The sequence below is a fragment of the Ovis canadensis genome, chromosome 2 (genome assembly GCF_042477335.2).
Source record: "Ovis canadensis isolate MfBH-ARS-UI-01 breed Bighorn chromosome 2, ARS-UI_OviCan_v2, whole genome shotgun sequence".
In the NCBI taxonomy this organism is placed as follows: domain Eukaryota; kingdom Metazoa; phylum Chordata; class Mammalia; order Artiodactyla; family Bovidae; genus Ovis; species Ovis canadensis.
The window spans coordinates 146725333-146748859 of record NC_091246.1 but is presented as its reverse complement, the minus strand read 5'-3'; the positions used below and the strand labels follow the sequence as shown (position 1 = coordinate 146748859).

The 23527-nt window shown below is 40.6% G+C and overlaps 1 protein-coding gene across 1 annotated transcript in view; it reads right to left on the bottom strand.

Moving 5' to 3' along the window:
* The window catches only part of STK39 (serine/threonine kinase 39), a 323108-nt gene that overhangs the window by 67509 nt on the left and 232072 nt on the right, over window positions 1-23527 (bottom strand). Inside the window, exons 15-16 of the mRNA XM_069577324.1 lie at window positions 5472-5524; window positions 411-479 (exon numbers count right to left, since the gene is read on the bottom strand). Of these exons, the coding sequence (XP_069433425.1) occupies window positions 411-479; window positions 5472-5524 (122 nt within the window). The remainder of the gene's footprint in view (window positions 1-410; window positions 480-5471; window positions 5525-23527) is intronic.

The following is a 23527-nucleotide window of genomic DNA, read 5'->3' as shown; positions in this document are numbered from 1 at the left end:
TAGGAAGTCCACCACCTAAGTTTATTAGAACTGTGTCCAAAGAATAGAGAAACTCAGAGAAAGGACCTCAGAAGTTTCCATACTTCTGTGCATGGAATTTACAGTATCTTGGGCTTGCTAGGTCACGGGCTTTTCAGTCTTCTAGATTCTTTTATCTCTAGTAAGTGAGGTTTTGCATTGGATAAATCAGGTCTGGACAAATGGGACAGAATTATATTAAGTGCGTTTGGAACAGAAAATTAAATATGACTCTTGAATATACTTCTTTCACATAAAAGATAAGAATTCAAGAAATTTTCAGAAATTCACAGAATAAATTATTCCCTTATGAAAACTTTTGTTTCTAAGTGCATTTCTATTTGATATATAAACAAAATGCAAGACACTACATGCATTAAAAAATGACTCACCTATAACTACATCATGTCCATCAACCAAGCCAGCAGAGAAGAGCTCCTGAGAAACGCCGTCTGCAGTATCTGCCCAAATGTGAAACGAAGGTGGATCAGAAACCACACAAAAATTAACAATCTAGTACAATGTAAAATATATATACTTTTCATTTAGAAAAATCATCCATGTGTATTTCAACAATTCAGATTCTATCAGGAGGAAAAATCAGAAGCAATGTGAAATACATTTGCCACATACAATTTGCATCCTGTTCTTTGTTCAACAGAAGTTCTACAAAATTACTGTTTCATTTTTGGTGAGCCAAGAAAATTTTGCCTTTTGTCTACTACCTGCATTAGTCCTCAAATGCACCTCTAGAAGTTAGCTCATAACTGGTCCCTATGGCAATGCTTTTCTTTCTTGCCAAGGTTAATTCCAGCCACCATCAATCCTTTCCTATCATTAGTAGCTACTGAGTTAGAATTTATGGCAAAGGTTGAAGAGGTAGCATTTGATACAACCTTATATTTGGTACAAACAGCCTGTGAGCTTGTTGGACTATTAAGATGAGCTATTTAAATGAATGCTATTAAGAAAATCCTTTAACATGACATTGATCATTCGATAGCAACAGACTCATTCTCTTAGAAAATGTGGTTGAATAAAAGAATGTAGCTTCTCAATGATAACTGACAGGGGTTAGCAATCTCATAAAGATGAGATTGAACAGGCTGCAGCAAGTGAATATAACAGAAATTACTTAATTGAGAGGTTATACATGAACATGACAATAGTGATAAGTCTGTTTGAAGACTTTGTAAAGGGAAATTGATAAATTTGCCACGTGCTCAAAGAACCATTATGAACCTGGATGTTTTCACAAGGGAGACTACATGCTCTCCATGGCAGCCTGATATTATCACAAATATCCTGTATTAGAGTTAGATAAGAAGAAACTGGGAAAGTACAGCTTCTGAATCAAGTAACCACCTAAACTGAACTACAAGAGTCCGTTATACACATCTGTGTCTTTTTTCCAGTCTTGCATACAGGGTCGTCAGAGGGAGAGGGAGAGGGTGGGATGATTTGGGAGAATGGCATTCTAACATGTATACTAGCATGTAAGAATTGAATCGCCAGTCTATGTCTGACGCAGGGTGCAGCATGCTTGGGGCTGGTGCATGGGGATGACCCAGAGAGATGTTGCGGGGAGGGAGGTGGGAGGGGGGTTCATGTTTGGGAATGCATGTAAGAATTAAAGATTTTAAAATTTTAAAAATAAAAAACTAAAAAAATAAAAATAAAAATAAATAAACTGAACTACAGTTTGCTATGCCAAAGGCTGCCTTCATCAGAGAATGGGTTTCCCTGCTTAATCTGTGTTTCAAATATGATGACGTGTGTTGTGTGTGTAAGTGTGTACTCATACTCAACATGAGCACGTAGCTGAAGGTACAATTATCTTTCACAGCGGGCTTTAATATGCTTAGCCTGGTGTCTGACTCATAGTAATTACTCAACAAATGGTAGCTGTGATGATGACGAGGCAACCAGAGACCATTTGAAATGCACCTTCTTTTTCTCTCTCATACATGGCCCAATTTTCCAAACTGCCAACAAGACTTTGAGAGGTGATATATATTCTTTGTACTTTCAAAGAAACTGTGGTATTCTATCATTTGACTCATCCAATGAAATGGAATCAAAGAAGGTAATGGAAAAGAAAAACACAGGAATCTTACTAAACAATGAAATTCCATATAAGGTGGGCTTATCTGTGGCTTCCCAGCAATAAAGAATCTGCCTGCCGATGTAGGAGCCATGGGTTTGATCCCTTGGTCAGAAGATCCCATGGAGAAGGAAATGGCAACCCACTCCAGTATTCTTACCTGGAAAATCCCACGGATGGAGGAACTTGGTTAGGCTACAGTCCCTGGGGTCGCAAAGAGTCGGACACGACTGAGCAACTTCACTCACTATACTGGACCTTGTCCTCACTATTAGGAGTACAAGAAACACCTTACAAAATTCTCTCAGAGATAAAACGATCTCATAGCATGAACCTTGGTGTTGTTTAGTCACTAAGTCATGTCTGACTCTTTGCTACCCTATGGACTGTAGCCTGCCAGGCTCCTCTGTCCATGGGATTTCCTGGCAAGAATACTGGAGTGGGTTGCCACTTCCTTCTCCAGGGGATCTTCCTGATCCAGGAATCAAACCCATGGCTCCTACATTGGAGGCAGATTCTTTATTGCCGGGAAGCCAGGGAAGCCCATAGCATGAACCTAGGACAGCATAATAAAAGGCTCCAGTCTGAATATGACGTAGCTTTATAAAGTTGGCTAGAACATTCAGCCTCAATCTCCATCTTCCTGGATGCCACTAAAAACTTCAGGAAAAGCAGCGTATTGAATTAAAGTGCCTGCCTCATAGACACCAGGCATACAGTAGGCAGTGGTTTCATGCTATTGACTGACTATCTGTTAAAGCAACTGGGTGTGATACCACCATCTCTAAAGTTACCAATAAGATCTTACACTTGAGTAAGGAGCTATAATCAAAGAAGTCAGATGAGAATGGAATAATCAAACAAAGCCACATTGAGGGTTAGCACTACAGCAGTACTGAAGCAAAGAACATTCCCAAATCATTAAAGTGTGCAGCATCTCTGACTATTTTCAGGACTGTTGGGTACCGAATGAGTCATATCAAAATAGCAAATGGGTGGTGCTTATTGGTCAAAAATGGAAATGTTCCTGGTTTGTGTGTGTGTGCCATTCAGCAGTTATTTTTCATGCATGTTAAGTAATATGTCAGTAACAGTTTATAACAAAAACTTGAGGTAACTGATAATTTGTTTTTCATTAAGCTATCTAACATTCCTGATGCATAAACAGGTTAAACAATCATAAATAATCACGTATGCTCTGCTTTCTAGACCATTACAGCAACATAATAAACACAAAGGGTTTGCCCTCAAATGAGGACTGAATATGTGATATGTTCACTTTACACATTCGATGCCATGTGTATTTAGGTATGTATCTAGCGGAGACGTAGTACACGTGATATGCATGCACAGATGGAGTGCAAACAACATCTGAAATGCTTGACAGCATCAGTAGCCACACAAGTACAGTGATTCAACTGTGGTGTTTCTGAAACTATTAATAACAGGCTGTGCTCGCTGCCCAGGGAGGGCCAGCTATCATCGGGAAGTCGGCACTGCGGTCTCTGTCTGGGCAACAAAAGCAGAGACTGAACCTAACCATGGCAAACGGGGTTGCCGAAGCCAGCACAAAGGGCCAGGTAATGCAGATAGAGCTGTTCTATCCCCAGCAATCCTCAGCTCAGAAACTCATTCTTTGTTTCCTTTGAAAAAGTTGATTTTTATTGCCACTGTCAATCTTAAACAATCAGATGAAAAAAATTACTGTTAAAATAAGAATCTGTTCTTTTTATTTACTATACTTGAAACTCTTATTATATAATTGTTCGATTTTATCACAGAACTGGCTGGTCAACATTTTTATATCATGACGAACTAGCTTTTAGATAACGGCAACCAGCAACAGTTCAATTTCACAGACTGACTCTAAGCTGTCAAAGACGCTCCCCAGAAAGAAAGACCAGTTAGGAAATTCACTAGGTCTTCATTTATGTTTGTTTTGTAAAAAGATATGTTGGATTCAAATATACTAGAAATCATGATGATGGTGATTATTTTTTTTGGCTACAAAGCACAGCATGCAGGGGTCTTAGTTCCCCAACCAGGGATTGAACCTGTGTCTCCTGCTCTAGAAGCACAGAGTCTTAGCCACTGGACCACCAGGGAAGTCCTCTGGAAATCATGAAATCTTTGTGCTTACAGGAGACTAGAGATCAGGGCCACTGAGTCCATAACCACCTATGGCCCAGGAACACATTTTGTTTGGTGGGCAGGGTTTGTTCAAAACTGAACTGCAATGTACTTAGACAGAACTCTCCAGTTCCCACAGTTCACTTTGGCTCCCGTAAGCATTTGAGCCTGCGTCTTCTTACAGGTGGTAACAGCAAGGAGATCAAGCCATTAACTGACTGACTAGCTATCAAGTCAGGAAAGTTTCAGGTTTTCAAAATTTTAGCACATACAATTCCAACTTTTTTAATCAAGTCAAATCTGACATGGAGTTCTAACACATAAAATAATTACGGCGTGTTATACGTTCAAACGTATGAGATTAATGAAATATCAAGGCTATTTTCATGTAAAAGTCTGAAACCAGAGGTCAAGGACAGTAACTGTTACAGTCACAGCATTAGCACCTGATTTTCACTTCTTTAGACTGTTCTTCTTATGAACTAAAGAGTGGAAATAGCAATTTTTGTTTAACAACTAGTGTTGTGATCTCTAAAGCCTGAATCCATTAGTTAACCAAAACGACTTGGGATTCTCCTGCATTACCAGGTGCTTGCCAGGTGCTATAGACACCTAGAAACAGGACATGGTTTGATGACTTCCATGCGTCCTAGCACTAAAAGAGCAACCAGTCTAGCCCTGACACTATTTTAGTAACTACTCAAAATACTAAAATTACATTCTGCTGCCAGACTGGCCTTGTTGCTACCAAGCCTCCTAGTGGTGCCTGTAGCAAGTAGCAGCCCAGACTCTGCTCAGCACAGGCTTCGTATAATCAGAACGGACAACAGAGAGGCCAAGCGTGCTACCTTTTGGTCTGATGTCATGGTTTGCTGCTCAACCGTAATCAGGACTGCCGTGCGCATCTCATCACACTCATCATAACGTCCTTTAGGCCCTGCATCACCATGCCAGCACTTCTTTTCACGCTTGAGCTAATAGACTTAATTTATAAGCGTGTGTATGCTGTGCAGCACGCGTCATTACAATTCATACATCAGTAGTAGGTTTGGTTTGGATTCTCTGCAGTTACTACAAATCCTTTCTTTCTTCCTTCCTTCCTTCCCTCCTCTGTTGTTAGAGAATGCATTTTTGAATAGCAAATTATAACCACACGCTTATAATCAATTTCTGAAATGCTCTCTGTAGCAATAAAATAATAATTTCAATGGAAACTTACCTCTTCCTGGAGTAAACTCAAATCGTATGTCATTAAGTTCCTTCCTGGAGTTTCTGAAATATATAACATATAGCATATTAAACTCTAATGAAGCAGAGTTTAACCAAAATAAATGTATTCCAATTTTTATAAGATGCTACTGACACACAGATAGCGTTGAACAGTTTTAGGGTTACCTCTAATACTTCTTTAACTAGAAGAGGCAGTTATGACAATAATAAAGGAAAATATTTAATTGACTGAATTTACCTTATACAAACATGATTATATCACAAAATTATAAAAATAAATGTTCCTTTTATAAAATATACAATAAGTCAATAACCTTAAATTTAATTCTGTAATTAAAATTTTCAGAAGCTTTTAGTCTAGCAAAATAATATTCAATAAGGTTTTCATATTTTCCTGGGAAAATAGCATTTTGTCAAATTATTTTTAAAAGTGAAACAAAGGGGATAGTCTTAGCGGGAATTTCTTGACAGTACTACACATTAAATTATCCAACAAAACAGCTGGAATAAGGTATGTAGTTTCCTTTAAAAAAATTTTATCTAAATAGACAGGGCCTGTGACTGTTGCAAAATTGCCCACTGAATATACAGAATTTGAGAACAATTTTAAATGACTACATAAAATTACGACACACATATGTACATGCAACCATAAAACTAAAAGACACTGAGGAAACATGGAACAAGTAAATACCTAAGATATGAGTTTCCCAGAAACAGACTCATAGCCAGAGAACAAACTTATGATAACGATGCAGGAAGGGTAGCTGGGAAGTTTGGGATTGAAATGTATGCAACTGCTATATATATATATTTTTTAAATATGAGTTTTCCATTCATATTAATATCAAGACATGATAAGGGTCAGTGAGTTAGAATGGTCTTAATTTTTCATAAGAACACTAAAATATTATGAGTAACTCTCAACAGATGCTAGAATTAAAGTTAATTAAAAAAAAAAAAACTTTAAGAAACCGCAACAGGACGTATGAAATGGTCATTTCTGTATGCACTCAACTCTGCTCTGTTGCCAAGGGTACCCAAGGCTGAGACAGAGACAGTCTGAATACCCAGCCATGAACATTCTCCTTCCCATGCCAGGGGAGTCTGATCAAATCTTCTAATACTGCGGTTTGATACTCTAGCACTTTGGGTAATTCAGTACCGTGCCTAAATCTTGATGTCATCAGTCTCTGAGCCTTCTTTGTTCCCTAAACTGACGTGGTTATCTCCTACCACACCCTGTGACACCAAGTGAGAGGAGGCTCAGGAAGATGACAAATGCCGAGTACTGACAAAGAGAAAGCCCTCCTCCTAGTGCCTAGGGAAGCTTCCTCCCTTCCACAAGCAGGGCGGAAAAGGGGCAAGAACTCTAGAGATACCCAAGCCCACAGTATCGACATGGGAGCCATGAACCTTGGCATATCCTCTCTGGTGTCCGCACCATGATTTTATCATCCTCTGGGAAACAAAAATGGGACCAGCAGATATTAGCAATTGCTACAGCTGTGCCTCATTTAGGACCTTCTGAGGATCTGAAAACTGAAAATTGTGGATGTTCACACTAAAAAGAAGTAGAAACATGATCAACATGTGAAATTGCAGGCAACTATAATATAGATAGTTCAGAGATTTTGGACCCCGGACTAAATAAACCTGCCCTGAAGATGGAGCGGGCAACAACCAACCAGTGCCTGCAACGGCAGGTCTATGTGCATGTTGCCAAAATTTTCTTAATAAATGACAGTGTCATCACACATTACACAGTGCTGTCATATCCATTGGCAGTTCTCAAACGTTTTGGTCTTAGGACCCCTTCACATTCTTAAAAAGTACCAAGGACCCCTAAAGAGCTTTTGCTTGTGCTGATTATGTCCATCAATATTTACTGTATTGGAAATTAAAACTAATTCATTTAAAAATATGTATTATTTTACATGAAAGTGATAATAATTAGCACATCACATGTTAATATAAAAGGAACAATTATTTTGCTTTCTAAAAGAAAAACAAATCAGTGAATGCATTGTTTTCTATTTTTGTAAACCTCTCTATTGTCTGGCTTAAGGTAGCTAGTATATGTTGTCCTTCATATTCAATCTGCTGCAATATCACATATCATGGAGCCAGCCACTGGAAATTCCACCATACGCATGTGGAAGAATGACAGTGAAAAAGGCCAATAATTTCTTAATATCATTATAAAAATAGTTTCCACCTCATAAGCTCCTTGAAAGGTCTCACGGACCCCCCCAGGGATCACAGGACCACACTTTGAGAAATACTGATAACAGATTTCATTTGATCCCAGCAATCAATGTTTGAGACATGCAAAGTAGGTATTACTTGTTTCCCACTTCTGATGAGTACATTCAATGGCTTTTCCAAGTTTACAAAGGTAATGAGTGGCAGAGTGAGGACCAACAATTCTATACTGTAAATACCTACTGCAAATAGAAATGTTTGATTCCTGTTACTTTTTGAGAGAAAACAAAGTATTCCCCAACATTTTGCATGTTACCATGAGAAGATCAGTAAGCATTCACTTACTTAACAGCCTTGGTCTTGTGTGTTACGTATCAGCAAAGACTGAATTAGGACTAAAACAATTCAATAAGAAAAAAAAAAAAACACCAGGAAAGCAAGTATTTATGGTGTATAAAAAATGAAATGACAGAGGGAGAAAATGAGAAATCAATTAGGTTTGATGCTAATGTATCCCACTGTTCCTTTCCTCTTTCCTTTGATCAGATTGTCTTAAGTTATTTTGTTCTACTAAGGTCAAGGACTTTGCTGTAGCTCAGACGGTAAAGAATCTGTCTGCAATGCAGGAGACCTGGCTTTGATCCCTTGGTTAGGAAGATCCCCTGCAGAAGGAAATGGCAACACACTCCAGTATTCCTGCCTGGAGAATTCCATGGACAGAGGAGCCTGGTGAGCTCCTCTGGGGTCCATGGGGTCAAGAAGAGTCAGACATAACTAACTGAGTGACCTTACTACTAAGGTCATGGAAGAGAGGTATAAGAACTGTAACCAAAACATGATCACGCATATTCTGATTCTTAAATATTAATCCCACAAAGTTAATATCCAACATCCATAATCTCTATGCACATCAATGGTGGCTCAAGTTATGGAGGTTGCCTAGACAAGTCATTCTCCTTTAACTCTGAACCCAAAATACCCACCTTTGAAAAGATCACAGTGATTGAGTGTGTGTAGTAGACTTGTCCCATCAGGGTGAAATATAGTTGGAAAAATGCCTAATTGGATCTGACTACTGAAGGTCATCCTTTTATAAAGAATTAATCTTTTCAGACTCATATTTAACACCTTTAATTGAAAGTACATTTACTTTAATTGATATGGCACAGGATACTCCTAATTTCAGGGAAGCTGAAAATAGGTATGATTTAAGGCCAGAAACTATATGCAACTTTCCAGGGCAAACATTAATAACTTGAGAGTTTCAAGACCCAGGTGACCGCTGATAACTTAAAAACTCTTTCGATCCTAAAAATAATAAAACAAAACAAAGAACAAACTCTTAAATTGGTTAAGGCACAACACCTCTGCATCACAAACGCAAATACCTACAGGGCTCAGGCAGGAAATTTCTTTTTTAAAACAGGTGATAGCATGGTATAAAGATCAAAAAGTACGGTATAATACGGGATCCCTGGTGGCTCGGACAGTAAAGAATCTGCCTGCAATGAAGGAGACACCTGGGTTTAATCCCCGGTCAGGAAGACCCCTGGAGAAGGGAATGGCTACCACTTCAGTATTCTTGCCTGGAGAACTCCATGGTTAGAGGAGCCTGGTGGGCTACAGTCCATGGGGTCGCAGAGAGTCAGATACAACTGACTGACTAAGCAACAGGCAGGTTCAGTGGGTATTCTGTGAAATCTAGCCCTCTCAACTCCCTTTGCTCATCTGTCTGGTCCCCCTCACTGAGGCAATCATGCTACAGGCTTTCTGCATATGCTCCATGAGATGCTTTACACATACACTAGCGAATACACAGTGTGCTCACTAGCCTGTTTAATACAGTGGGAGACGGCAACTGCATTCTATATCCACTGTTCTGCATCTTGCCTTTTATTTAACTTAATAACATACCTTGGAATTTCTTCATATTGGTTCACAGAGAGCTTTCTCATTCTTTTCTGTTTATAGCTACACAGTATTCAATTGTATGCTCTATCCTTCTTTAACCAGTTCCCATTCTATGAGTAGATTGTTTCCAGTCTTTCACTATTATGAACAACGCTTCAATGAATAACCTTGTTCTTAGGTCCCTTGGCAAATATGTGAGTATAAAAATAAATTTTCTGGAAGCAAATTGCTTGGTCAAAGGATATATGCATTCACATTTGATTTGACCGATACTGTCAAATTCCTCTTCATTTATGTTGCATCAATTTATACTCTCAGAAGCAATCTGAAAGCACCATTGCAGGCACTTTTAAATGAGTATGGCAGGAAGTATATTAAAAAAACAGCCAAGAAACAGGGAGATGCAGGGACTCTGCCAGCTGATAAACATATTCTCCATTGAAAGGGGGCAACCAGCACCAGCGGGTTAGGGTCAAGCAGGATCAGGGCTTAGTTCTGTTAAATATTATTTTTCCACATCCATTCAAAGTGAGGAGTTCCAAGATACAGACTGGTATTTTTCTTTTTGCTCTTTCAATTCATCTGCAAGGGACATAGTGAACACTTTAATTGAGGCAGCTGGCTAACAGGGTGGTGAAGACAGACGGGAGTGAACACACACCCCTCCTGGTGAGGGAGGTGTAGGAGGCCTGGACAGCTGAAGTATATATTTTACAGGGGGTAGCACTTTTCTGCACCTCTTAATTTACCATGTCAAGACAGCCTGAAAGACTTATTGCTCTTGGAGGACTCCCAAACTAAAAGGCCAGCTCAGGACTATATGCATCCCTCGGCTGCATGGTAATGTCTCTCAGCCTATGCCAGCAACTGTTCAGGGACACGTGAGCTCCAAGAGTCAGATCTGAGCAAGAGGCTGAGCAGCCCAAAGACCACTCGCTGTCGAAGGGCATCATAAACTCTAAGCACTGGTGCTGCATGCCCTCCACCACAGGGTGCTCTGGAGTGAGGCTGAAAGCCAATCATTTCCTCTAGCTCTGAGGGGGAAGGATACAGTTGGGGTGACACCACTCAGGGCCCCTGTAAGGGCAGAAAGGACAGAGTTTCCCAGGATCCAGAGGTGGCCCCTCTCTTCTAAGCAACAGGGGATGTTCATGACCAATGACAGCCCTCTTCTTCCTTACTCTTCCCCAAGATTCCAGGTCAGGGCAAAGCTGTTGGTGTCCACGGTAGTTCAGACAGAGCCACACACTCTGGCACTCCTGGAGTGTCTCCCCTTATCGGGAGCAGGAGGGGGACCTTTCAAACATGTCGGGCCGGGAATCACTGGGGACAACATTCAGCTTCTTTCCTACTCTTGGCACTGGACTGAAGTCCTCTCCCACAGGTTTAGGAAGAGACACAGACTCTCTCCACACCAGGAGGTGAGCTGGCATGGATGACGAAATACCACGGATGGTGGAGAGAAGTCCGACTTCGAATCTACCCTCTACTTGTCTGGCCTCTACTTTGCTCAGCTGTGAGATGGGGAAAATTACTAACAGTATTTCCAATCTGCCGGTACATGCTTGGTACTTAACATCGTTACTTCATTCCATGGTCAAAACAACCCTTGAAGCAGGGACGATTCTTATCCCCTATTACTGGACAGACAAGGAAATGGAGGAGGCTTAGAAAGGGTAAAGGATATGTGCAAAACCAGGTGTCTGACAGCAGAGCCGGACTCAGTCTAGAACTTAATCAACATCACGTATCATCTTCTCCAGTGCACAACCCTTAACCCGAGGCTCTACTAGCCCCTTAATTTGCAGGTGCTCCTAACTGGTCTCCATGTTCAAGCTCATGGTCTCCAGAGGATCCAGTCAGCTCGTTTCCTGGAAACCTGATCTTGTCACTCCCTTGTTGAAAGGCTCCATTTCCATCCCTTTATTAAAGCAAAATTCCAAATCCTTAGCATGATCCTCCAAGACTTGCTTGTGCCCACCGTCATCATCCACCTATCATGACCTCTGGGCTATGCCCTTTTTAAGCTCCTCCAATCATCCATTTCTCTAAAGCTCCACTACTACTGACTGAGGGCAGGTCACCATTACCTGCTGCACACAAGAACAAGTGATTTAATGACCAAAAAAGACACCATGCAGATACAGAGAAACTCCACTTAAAACGAAAGATGTAGCAGAAGGGAGACGGGCCATAAAAGGTAAGGGTGCAAGCCTCGGTAGATGAATGTGTAGCCCAGGAAGAAAAATGTACTTCCTGAGATATGAAAAATGCCGCACTAGTGATAAGATGAAGGACACCTGCAACGTAAGGCCAGTAACTGAAGAATCAGGGCGAGAAAAGGGAAGGCTACTGCGGCCAGCCTCTGGGCTTTCCCAGGGCAGGGGCTGCCAGGGAGCTAGTCAGACCAGCCGGACCCACCTGAGCTCACTGCCTGGTCCAGACCTCCACCAGCTTCTTCCCGTCGCATGCGCAGTTTCCTCAGCTCCCCTCGCAGATTACACAAGCTGAGTGATAGCACCATGTGGCTCCCTCACGACACAAACAGGCATCACGACGCCCTAAATTCTGAGGTGAGCAGTAGGCCATGCTTCCAGAACTCAATGAGCTTGCAATCGTCCCAGAGAATGAAGAGAATGAGAGCTGACCTATGTAAAACCACCCGGAAGACCCCAAGGTAAATGTGTGCTTTAACAGCAGTCACAGAGGAGGAAATGTTAGACTAATTCTGACAAAGGAGCATTCCCTCTTTCTTGGCTCTCACTCTATCCATCCTTCACACTCCTGTCAAATTAATCTTCCTCTGAGGTAAAGGTCCAATCACAGAATCATAGAATTTTACAACCGAAAGGGGCCCTTGAGGTCATCTAGTCCATTTCCCTCATTCCTCGGGTGAGGAAACAGAAGCCAAAGAGATTAAGCGGCTTGCTTAAGACTACACAGCTGGTTAATTCACCCAACACTCCTTAAATCCTTATTGATCACCTACTAGGCATCAGCCCTATCTTAGCAGCCATTACAAAGGACACTCAAACCAGGGGCTGAGGTTCCTAGATGACTGCTCTTTTAATCTCCACTGGTGGTTCTCAAACTGCAGGCAGGAGATGGAGGCATAATCTCTAAAGAAATACACTTTTTCACCCCAGTACACTCCTGCCCCTAGTTAAGAATGACTGCATGCAAGGAGAGGTGTTACTGATGAGTATGGATACATTTCACACAGGACTGATATGGTGGCAGAAATAAAGGTGGAGAGTCACCACTGTGCCCACCAGCCCTGAGTCCCAAACCCTGCCTGAAATCAGTTCTCCTCCAGCAGTATATCTCCATGCACAATAAGCCACACGTTCCAGGAGTGTGAGAACAGCAACTGAGTTCTATACCGCCCATTCCCCCAACCCTTTGCCTCAAAAGAGCCTTCTGGATCTGTGAGTGTCCTACAAAGTGAAAGTGAAAATACCTTTCAGCATTATACCTCCAGGCACCCAGAAATATGCCAATGGCCTAGAAAGCATAAGTTGGTAACCTCCAGAATTCTATCTAGTCTACGTGAAGCCCCGCAGCATACACAGCCTGTGATCACTGTCATAGATCAGGACGTCACACTGTTCCTTTAAACAACAACAACAAAAAAGAAAAAAAAAAAACAAGAGCCGTGATGTGTATACACACACACACACACATGCACACGTGCCAGTGCATGCACACACATACTCACTCACAAGGTTTTCTTTAAGGAAGTTATCTTGACATATCCAAAAATGTGACCTTACAAGATGGTTGTCTGGAGGTTTCTCTGCAACTAGAACCACAGGCTACAGACTCTGAACCATCGTCCCTGCCCCACACCAGCTATGGAGCAACCCAAAGAATACTTCAGATCTGCAGCCTGCAGGAAGCATTATAGTCTGGCTACATATGATTCCACCCAGCGGACACTTAAATTAGAGCTGTATCTGCAGAGCCTTTTGCATACCGAAATTTCTGATGCTCTGTACCATGCTGATACCTATGAATAAATCACATGAAAAATGATAAATAACCACCTTTTGCCACTGACAAAAAATAGTTTTCATCTGGAAATAATCCAAACTGGGTTAAGGTTTTGTGCTTCTTTCACAGAAACCTCCTGAAAACCTCCATGCCGCCAAGAAGATACACTGCTTCCTCCCCTCTACCTGATCCACTCTCCAATGTAAAGAAACATGTTTGATCCTGTTTTCTCCAGTACACACTTTCAAAAATCAAGACAGACATACAGGATAATGCAAAGAAGTACTAAAACAAACACATATGTACCTACCACCAAGAAATTTTAAAGTGGTAACATTCTGCCATATTTTCTTCAGAGCTGAATACATCAAATTTGAAAAATGTTTGACGTACACAATACAAAATCAGTTGTGTTACATCTGAGCTGTGGTAAATCATGAGCAAACAGGTTATTGTGTAAGGGCTCTGCTTCCTGTCAAGATTATGGAACTATTTCCTGGGTAGCAGTTCTTTTCAGCATTCACAATGCCCACTGAACGTATTCATTGAACCCATTTTCACCTACAGGGCAAAAGGGAGACAGAGTGACCACACAAAAACCAGCTCATGCGCAGGGCTGGTGAGAGCAGTTAACACAGGCAAGCTGGAGCTCACATTTTTTTTTTTTTTCCAGCTCCAAATCCCCTTTAAACTGCCAGCCACAGTGCTGCTTTTAATGGGCTAAAGCAATCTTGGCTACTCAAAATTCCCCTCTCTAAAAGTCAGTTTCCTCATCCATTTTATCAAAGGATTGGACTAAACCATTTCTATTTATTTATTCACTTATTTTTGGCCACGCCATGGGCACGCAGGATCTTAGATCCCTGACTAGGGATTGAACCCATAACCCCTGCAGAGAGAGTGCAGAGTCTTAACCACTAGACTGTCAGGAAAGTCCCCTGGAGCTTACATGTTTAATAACAGGGAACATTTTAACATGCATTTCTTACTTAAGGGTTTTGTGTGTGCCTTATGAATTCCCTGGTGGCTCATATGGTAAACCATCTGCCTACAATGTGGGAGACCTGAGTTTGATCCCTGGGTAGGGAAGATCCCCTGGAGGAGGAAATGGCAACCCACTCTAGTACTCTTGCCTGGAAAATCCTATGGACAGAGGAGCCGGGTAGGCTACAGTCCATGGGGTCACAAATAGTCAGACATGACTGAGCAACTTCTCTCTTGATGACAGGACCACTGATAAAAGAAGCAGACTTCATGAACAATTGTGTATGGAAGTTTGAAGTATTCTAGGATTTACTGCAAAAATCCCAGATTCATCTATGTTTCTGTGATAGAAACCTCTCTTCAGTGAATCAGGATCTTGTATCCACATGCCAAGTCAATTATACAATAAAAACACCAAGGTACCTCTAAGACATGGATTCAGTGAAAGTCCAACTAGGCTCTAGACATTGTGTCAGGGTGGGTATATTTATGTAGCAGACATAGTATATGGGGAGGTGGGTAGGGCTGAACATATTTATGGGATTCTAGGATGAGTTAATTTGCAAGACAATGGAAGTTTACTTCTTTAAGGCATAAACCATTACAAACTCTATTATGGGCAGGTAGCATCTCCTTTTCTATTTCTTTGGTTCATTTAATCCTTGCAAAAAGGATGGTAAGTACTTTTGAAATTAAATCAAATATATAACCAAACACCTGATTACTAAAAATAATAGAAGCTAGTTAAAATGAACACAGAAAGAGACATTACACATGCTTGAGATGTCAAGTACTCCAAATGAGCACCAAATTTAGCTCTGTTTGCTTGCAACTAAGACAAAAAAGGAAATACTGCATGATACAGTTCTTAATTTATCAGAAAGGAAACATGAAAGGCATATTTTCTCCCCTTGGCATTAGTATCATGGAGAAATTTTTTATGGAAGCCCCTTCATAAGGGAAAGTGAGTCATGTCCTCAAATCTATGGTGTAAAAAGACAAACTTTTTTTCATATAAATATCTTCAACTACGTGGTGCAAAAGATAGGATTTTTTTCCCCCATGTGCTGAAGGCACAATATTAAATCGTACCTGAATGATGGCATTTCTGCTGGGAGCTGAAATAATACAGCCGAGGGACATTGTTTCCTGATGATTTACCTCAATAGAGGGAGCTCAGAGAACCTGGAGAAATTAATGGCTTAAGCAGACAGCTTCCTGAAACCCCCGAAGTGTCTTTGCCAAGTGCTGCTCTGGGCGATTTCATGACTGAACTCTGACAAGTATTGGAAGGAGTCTGATGGTCTGTGGGATGATGAAACATAGATCTCTCACTTGAGCTAAAAACATATGTGGGAAGCAGAGGTAACATTCTGCTGTGAACCTGTAGGAGACTGAATTATGTTATGTCCTCTCCCAGGGAGCTGGCTAACCAGCTTAAGGGAGGTGGGCTGCAGGGTGTCTGAAGGTCAAAAGGAGGCTTTGTGGCTGGCCAAAACCTTGCACACGTGCTCAGCTGAACACCGAACTCTGTTGCTTCAGACAGAGAAAGGATAACTTTTTGCTTAAAAGCTTTGTAAAGAATTTGTGCTACTAATCAAGGGAGCAGACATATAAGAACATTAGAAGAGCTGCAATAATGTAAAGTGAGCAGGCGATAATAAAAGTCTTTAAACCTTAGATGGATGATCACAAAAGTAGCAAGAAGCATGCTTGTAATTTCCCTATTGATTTATATGTATAACCCAATCCAGGGAGAGCTATACTAGAAATAAGTGAAACAAACAAACGAAAAACAAAACAAATATAAAGCCCACAAGTTCATGCATATAGAGAAAAGACTGGTGGTCATCAGAGATGGGGGTGGGGAAAATGGGCAAAGAGTCAAAAGAGGCAACCTTCCAGTTATGAAGTAAAAATGCCATGGGGGTATAAGGCATAGTAAGGCAACTATAGTCAATAATACTGTATTGTATGGAATATTACTCAGCAATATAAAAGAATGACATCTGCAGCTACATGGATGGACCCAGAGATCACCACACAAAGTCAAGTCAGAAAGAGAAAGATAAATACCATATGACATCACTTATATGTAGAATCTAAACTAAGATAAAAATGAACTTATCTAAACAGAAACAGGATCAGAGAGATACAGAACAGCTTTGTGGTTGCCAAGGTGGGAGAGCAAGGGGGAAAAATTGGATCAGGAGTCTGGAACTAACAGATGCAAAGTTTTATCTATGGAATGGATAAACAACAAGATCCTGCTGCATAGCACAGGAAACTGTATCCAATATTCTATAATAAACCATGATAAAAAAAACATGAAAAAAGATACATATATATATATATATATATATAACTGATATCACTCTGCTGTACACCAGAAATAATACAACACTGTAAATCAAGTATACTTTAATACAAAAATTTTTTAATAATAATACTCTATGGTATATTTGAAAGCTGCTAAGAGAATAAATCTTAAAAATTTTCACCACAAAAAAATTCTATAACTATGTACGGTGACAGATGTCTCTGTGGTGAACATTTCACAAAACATACAACACTGAATCTTTATGTCGCACACCCGAAACTAATATAATGTATGTCAATTATACTTCAATAAAAATAAAATACCCATCCAGTAAAGGAGAAAACTATAAAGGCATAATGAATAATCAATGTTAACAGCAGTGTCCTCTAGGGTAGAAACATAAGCACAATTCTCTCCTTGGCTTTTCCACAGGTGAGATCTGAAGACAATTAAATTTAATGATAAATGAGGTTGAGCAAGTATTTCCCCTTTTTGATCCATTTCAGAGAAATGGCCTATAATTAAATGTATTTACAAGCTAGTGTGGATGACCCTTTGGCAAAGACAGCATAAATCCTCAAGTTGGACATTTCTGAAATTACTTCGGCAAATGGCTATTTATAAAATACGCAGATGCACAGAAAATAACCTTGTTACTAAGCATTTGATAGGTTGCTGATGGGCATCTGAAAGAAATAAGCGTATATTAGAGCACATCAAGCCATACTTGTCAGGAGGCTGGATTAGGACAGGACCTTTATTCAGAGTAATGTGAAAACAAAAATTAAAAAAATCCAAAACCTGTCTCAAGGCCAAAAAAACCCCAAAAAACTTGTTTTTGAAACTTGCATTAAGTGATTCTCCAATTCCTGGCACTAGCAGGACTGAAATGAAGGAGTTCATTATTTGCATGATATGATTTAAAGTGAACACAAATACCTGGAAATGTTTATAGGTATTTTTACAAAATTGATTTTCTTTTTAAATCTGAAGATCACCATGGGCAGGAAAATGGAAATCCGAACCTTGGTCTTATCTGCTTTCCCTGGATGCCCTTTCAAAAACCCGCCTGTTGCTCTAAATGCATGACTATTACTATTAATACAAAATGGCCTTTAAAACAGCCACCTTGTGATGCCTTCTTCCTTCTTACTGGATCCTGGCAAATCTTTGAAAGTCAACATTTACATTAAATGTTAACAAACACTAAATCTGTTTTTGGCCTCTGGAGCACTAATGTATGGCAGTCACTACAATGTTTCAGGAAGAAACCATCCCTTCAACAATCCTGCTGCTGCTAAATCACTTCAGTTGTGTCCGACTCTGTGCGACCCCAGAGATGACAGCCCACCAGGCTCCCCCGTCCCTGGGATTCTCAAGGCAAGAACACTGGAGTGGGTTGCCATTTCCTTCTCCAGTGCATGAAAGTGAAAAGTGAAAGTGAAGTCACTCAGTCGTGTTCGACTCTTGGTGACCCCATGGACTGCAGCCTACCAGGCTCCTCCGTCCATGGGATTTTCCAGGCAAGAGTACTGGAGTGGGGTGCCACTGCCTTCTCCTCAACAATCCTACATAAATTAAATAAAATGGCATTGATGACTTGACCTAGAAATCAAACCATCCATATTGGAAAATTCCAAGTATCCACTCAGTTCACCAAAATTAGAAAGACCCGTGGCTGAATCATGAAGATTATACTTCAAAGGTGTACACCACCTCCTCCATGAATGGCATATCTGAGGGCAAGGTTCAAAAGCAGATTGTGTAACATAATCTAGTAACCTTATTCCAAATGCTCAAAACAGTTGCTGGCCTATGCTCAAACACATGCTGTGCAATCATCAAATAATAAAACTGATTTTCATGTGTGAATTGTGGAACCATTTGGAGCCATAACTCAAGAATTTCAGTGATTTTGAAAAATATGCTGAGAATGTTTATTAAAAAAGCCCACGAGTGTTACTGCACCGTAAAGTGAAGGACTTAGCATGACTGCACGCTTCATGCATTTTTCTTATCTAAAAATCACTAATAAAAAAATATACCCAAGGATTTCCTTTACTGTGCTTTTTTGTTTTTTTTCAGTGACTGGTCTTTAAACCAGGTCAGTTGATCTTTGACAAGTGTTTGGGACTGACTTAGCTTTCTAGATCTCTTGACTTAGGTGAAAATTTAATAAAGGAGTTCAGGCTGGATATAGGAGAGTTTTCACTCTTCAGAAGTATTTATACAGTACATCCTGTAAATTATTTGCTGTTTACTGCTTTAGTATAAGTTGACTACCTGACCTGCCTCTTGAGAAACCTGTATGCAAGTCAGGAAGCAACAGTTAGAACTGGGCATGGAACCACAGGCTAGTTCCAAATAGGAAAAGGAGTAACATCAAGGCTGTATATTGTCACTCTGCTTATTAAACTTACATGCAGAGTACATCATGAGAAACACTGGGCTGGAAGAAGCACAGGCTAGAATCAAGATTGCTGGGAGAAATATCAATAACCTCATATATGCAGATGACACCAAACTTAGGGCAGAAAGTGAGGAAGAACTAAAGAGCCTCTTGATGAAAGTGAAACAGGAGAGTGAAAAAGTTGGCTTAAAGCTCAACATTCAGAAAACTAAGATCATGGCATCTGGTCCCATCACTTCATGGCAGATAGGTGGGGAAACACTGGAAACAGTGGCTGACCTTATCTTTCTGGGCTCCAAAATCACTGCAGATGGTGATTGCAGCCATGACATTAAAAGACATTTACTCCTTGGAAGGAAAGTTATGGGGTTGCAAAGAGTCGGACATGACTGAGCGACTTAACAACTTCATAGGTAACTAAGAGGATCAGAAAGAAGGTATGGAGTGCCTGGTACACAGCAAGCATTCTAGTCAGTATTTGTTAAAATTCAACAACAGTAATAACAAATTTATTCTTTAACCTTTGAGTTCCTCGTATCAGATATTGGCCCCTGCCTTGAGACCTGTTCTTTCTTAACCCTTCACCTGAGCAGTGCAGGTATCCAATCCTCCATGGAGTCCTCTACAGTAGATTCTAACTAAAAGACCCAATACATAACAAGAGGTCAGGGAGGAAAGGCCTCTGCACCTCCTTCAGAATCCCAGGATGGCTGAATCAATGGAGAGGCGGAGAATGACACTCTCCATCTGAGAGTTTGAAGAGATGGAAACAGGCTGCTCTGGAGTCCTGGATGACCTTCAGAAAATGAAATAAATCCATGAAGAGCTGAGAATTCTCCTGACAACCCATCCTACCACGCTTCATCTTATGAATAATTTAAATTCTCCATTTCATTTGGTCCAATCAAAGACCATGGTTTATGTTAAGGTAGAGAGGCTTAGCAGAAGATTGAAACAACGCCTGGGGTACAAAATCCCACTTGCCAGATGAGGGGAATTCCCTGAGGAACGAGACACAGCAAAAGCACTCATTTTGCTGATGGCCTGACCGGCATTTCTGACGACTTACTCTCCTTTGCACCAGAAGACCCCCCACGCACCATCCCCCGCCAAGTCATTCATATTATATACTCTTCACCATCGAGGGCCTCCATGGACTCATGAAGCCCTACGGGAACCGTGCTCTAAGCTCAGAGTGCTGTGTAATTGTGACTCTCATCATCACTGTTATTACAGATCTGTCATCAGAAACATTCTCGGCTATTAGAGACAGCATGGCGCATTATGAAGATGGCATTTCCATGTTTTGTGTTCTGAACATTAAAAACCAGTTTGGCTCACCAAGTGAGCAAGCAGCGGGGGCCATGCTAATTATATAACTTTTTAGAACACTAATAGGATCTCCTACTGGGCCAACTGGGAGGGGAAAAATACAATACTCATTTTTGTCTGTGCTTCAGCAAATTGATCTCCTCTCAGCCCGTTGCTGTGACCATTAATAACAACACTTAAAAATGACCCGAAAGGTTTTTTATGAGCTAGAGCCTGAAGCTGGCTGCCAAACAGTTGTGTATTTTAGAAAACTTGGAGCTGGTACCAAAGGTGGCTGTTGATGATTCAAGCTTGTTCTAGGAACCTGTGTCCAGAATGTTGTTTATGCTTCCGATTGGTTATGGATGAAAAAAAGATTCCCACTCTTAAGGATTTTGTAGAGCTAGAAATAAGGGTGCCTGTGATGACAGTCTTGCTTTGCTTGGGACACATAAAGACTTGATTTAGTTTCACTTCGGTATCTTGAATGTGATCACCAACACACGTTCTTATAAGCTCTTTTCAATGTTAGAATAGTAATTTCAAGGAATTTGCAATTCTAAAATATTCTAATGGGTAGTTCTTGAAAGCAAATCAGAGAGAAGAGTTGGATCCTTTCCTACCTTGCCCTCCCTATCTACTGACAAGAATAACAGAGTAAAAACATGCATCAAATATAATTATTTAAATTTCAAGCACCATATATAACTGGGAAGATGAGATCAAATCTATCTGAGTGAGTTTTAAATGAGGCAAACAGAGAAAATCATTCAGCTTACATATATGACACATGTAGGCAACACAAGTCTTGGGAGGAGAGAGCAGACAGACAAAATGATATACAGACTGTGCCCAGTGGGTTTATGACCAGTCACAGGCTTCAGAGCTGGAGAAACTCTACATGTGAGCAAGCTGACGCTCATTGAAGGTGTCTACTCTGTTGTCCTTAAGACAATTCCTGTCTCAGATACTGGGACCAGAAACACCTCTTCCTTTACCTTCAAATGTTTATCCCATCCTGCGACTCTCCATTCTCAGAATCCTCTCCCTAAACATGCACACTTAGAGAAAAAGGGACCTGCTTAGATTATGAAAGAAGCAGTAACAAAACTGAGGTCACTTCCAGACTTCGTATTTCCTAAAATAAACTGGCAAGTAAACGCTCAGCGTAGAGAAAATTCAAATCTCACAAGAAAGGGAAAAAATGACTAAGGAATGTCAATGTCCCTTTATGTGCTTCTTACATTAAAATAGACAAGGGCAGATTTACTAAAGACCAATGCATAATTCCGAATATCTTTCTGTGGGATTAGCCCAGATCTGTGTGTCTACTGTGCCAAGACCAAAACCACAGTTCTCTAAGGCTGGACAGGGAGAGGACTTGCTGCCCTGGTGGGAAGATGGTGAAGCTGGCGAAGGAGGCTCAGAGTGGGCTCCCCATCATTAACTCACCCCACTGCTTCTTAGTCATTCAGACGTTAGACCCCAGGACCCCATCTGAAGCAGAAACATGGCACCGTGTGCCTTTGTGGGAAAACAGAGGTCCCAGCATTGATTTCCCCTTGGAATCAGGCAAGCCTGATGATACTGGCCCTAGACTTGAGAGCTCTGCTAAGCTCTGTCTGAAACTGGGCTTACGATTCTTAAGGGGCACAATATTGTTTATCCATGTCAACAGACAACAGATCCTGGAGCAGAGATGTGAATGGAAGAAGGCAACATATAGTTCCAGGCTTATCTGGGTATCTCTGTCTGGCTGAGCGCTCAGAAGAGCCGAACCCCCTGGATACTCATAAGTGAAATGTTTCCCGCAGGTGCCCTGCTTCTGCTCCCTAAAAGCCGGTAGGGACACCCAGCAACTAGATTCCTATCGCCGCTATAGAGGAGGAGCAAGGGTGAGAACATGCACACTGTCCTTTTAGGGAGAACTCAGGAAAGGAGAGGAAAGAGACTGCTGTGAAGAGGCTGCTCCTGCACATCTCAGTATTAAGGGAGGATCTGAGAGCACTCAAAAGAGGAAATAATAATCACCGGGCTGCAGCAGGTAATCACTAAGAACAAATAAGTTCGGAATAACCTAATTTCTTTTCTTTGCTATTTTAATAAACTTTTCAATTTCAAGGGAAAGCCTTAGGCTTGCTTTGTTAAGACTAACACACATTTTGGGACATAATGTGAATTCTTTCAGGTAATAATAGAAATTTCAATTTCTTATTAGGGGTAAGTTATTTTACTGAGCTTGGACATCCTATAACAATCAAAGGGTCTTTCATGCCCTCTCTGACTTTGTCTATCTGGGGATTTTGAGATTCGGCTGAGCAGAAACGCAAACTAAAAATCCAATTACTACTTTTTTTAATCTCCCAAATTAAATTAGCAAAGATTACAAAATGACAATAGGAAACACGAAATGCTCACAAGGATACAGTGCCTTCGACTTTCTTTCGCTGCTATTGGGAATACACTCTCTTTTGACAGGGCTGTTTGGTAATGTTTCCAAAATTTCAAAGTAGTCATACCCCTTGATCTACCCATTGTACATCTATGAATCTGACATATAAAATGAGAAAGTTGACGGTTTTCTGTATAAGGCCAGTCTTTACAGCATTAATTCTATAACAAAAATCTGGAACCAAATTAAATCCCCAATGATAGGGAGACAGTTAAATAAACTGCAGTGGGATAACCACCAGAAGCAATATTATGTAGCTATTAAAATGTAATTTATAAAGGATTTTTAATGACATGAGAAAATGGTTCTAATGTAATGCTAAAAAAGCAGAAGACTGCATATATAGTATAATTGGAACAACAAAGAATATGTATGCAGAGTAAAACAAATAGAAGGAAATACACCAAAATGTTGACTGTGCTTATCTCGAGTCATGGTTCAATGGGTAATCATTCTCTT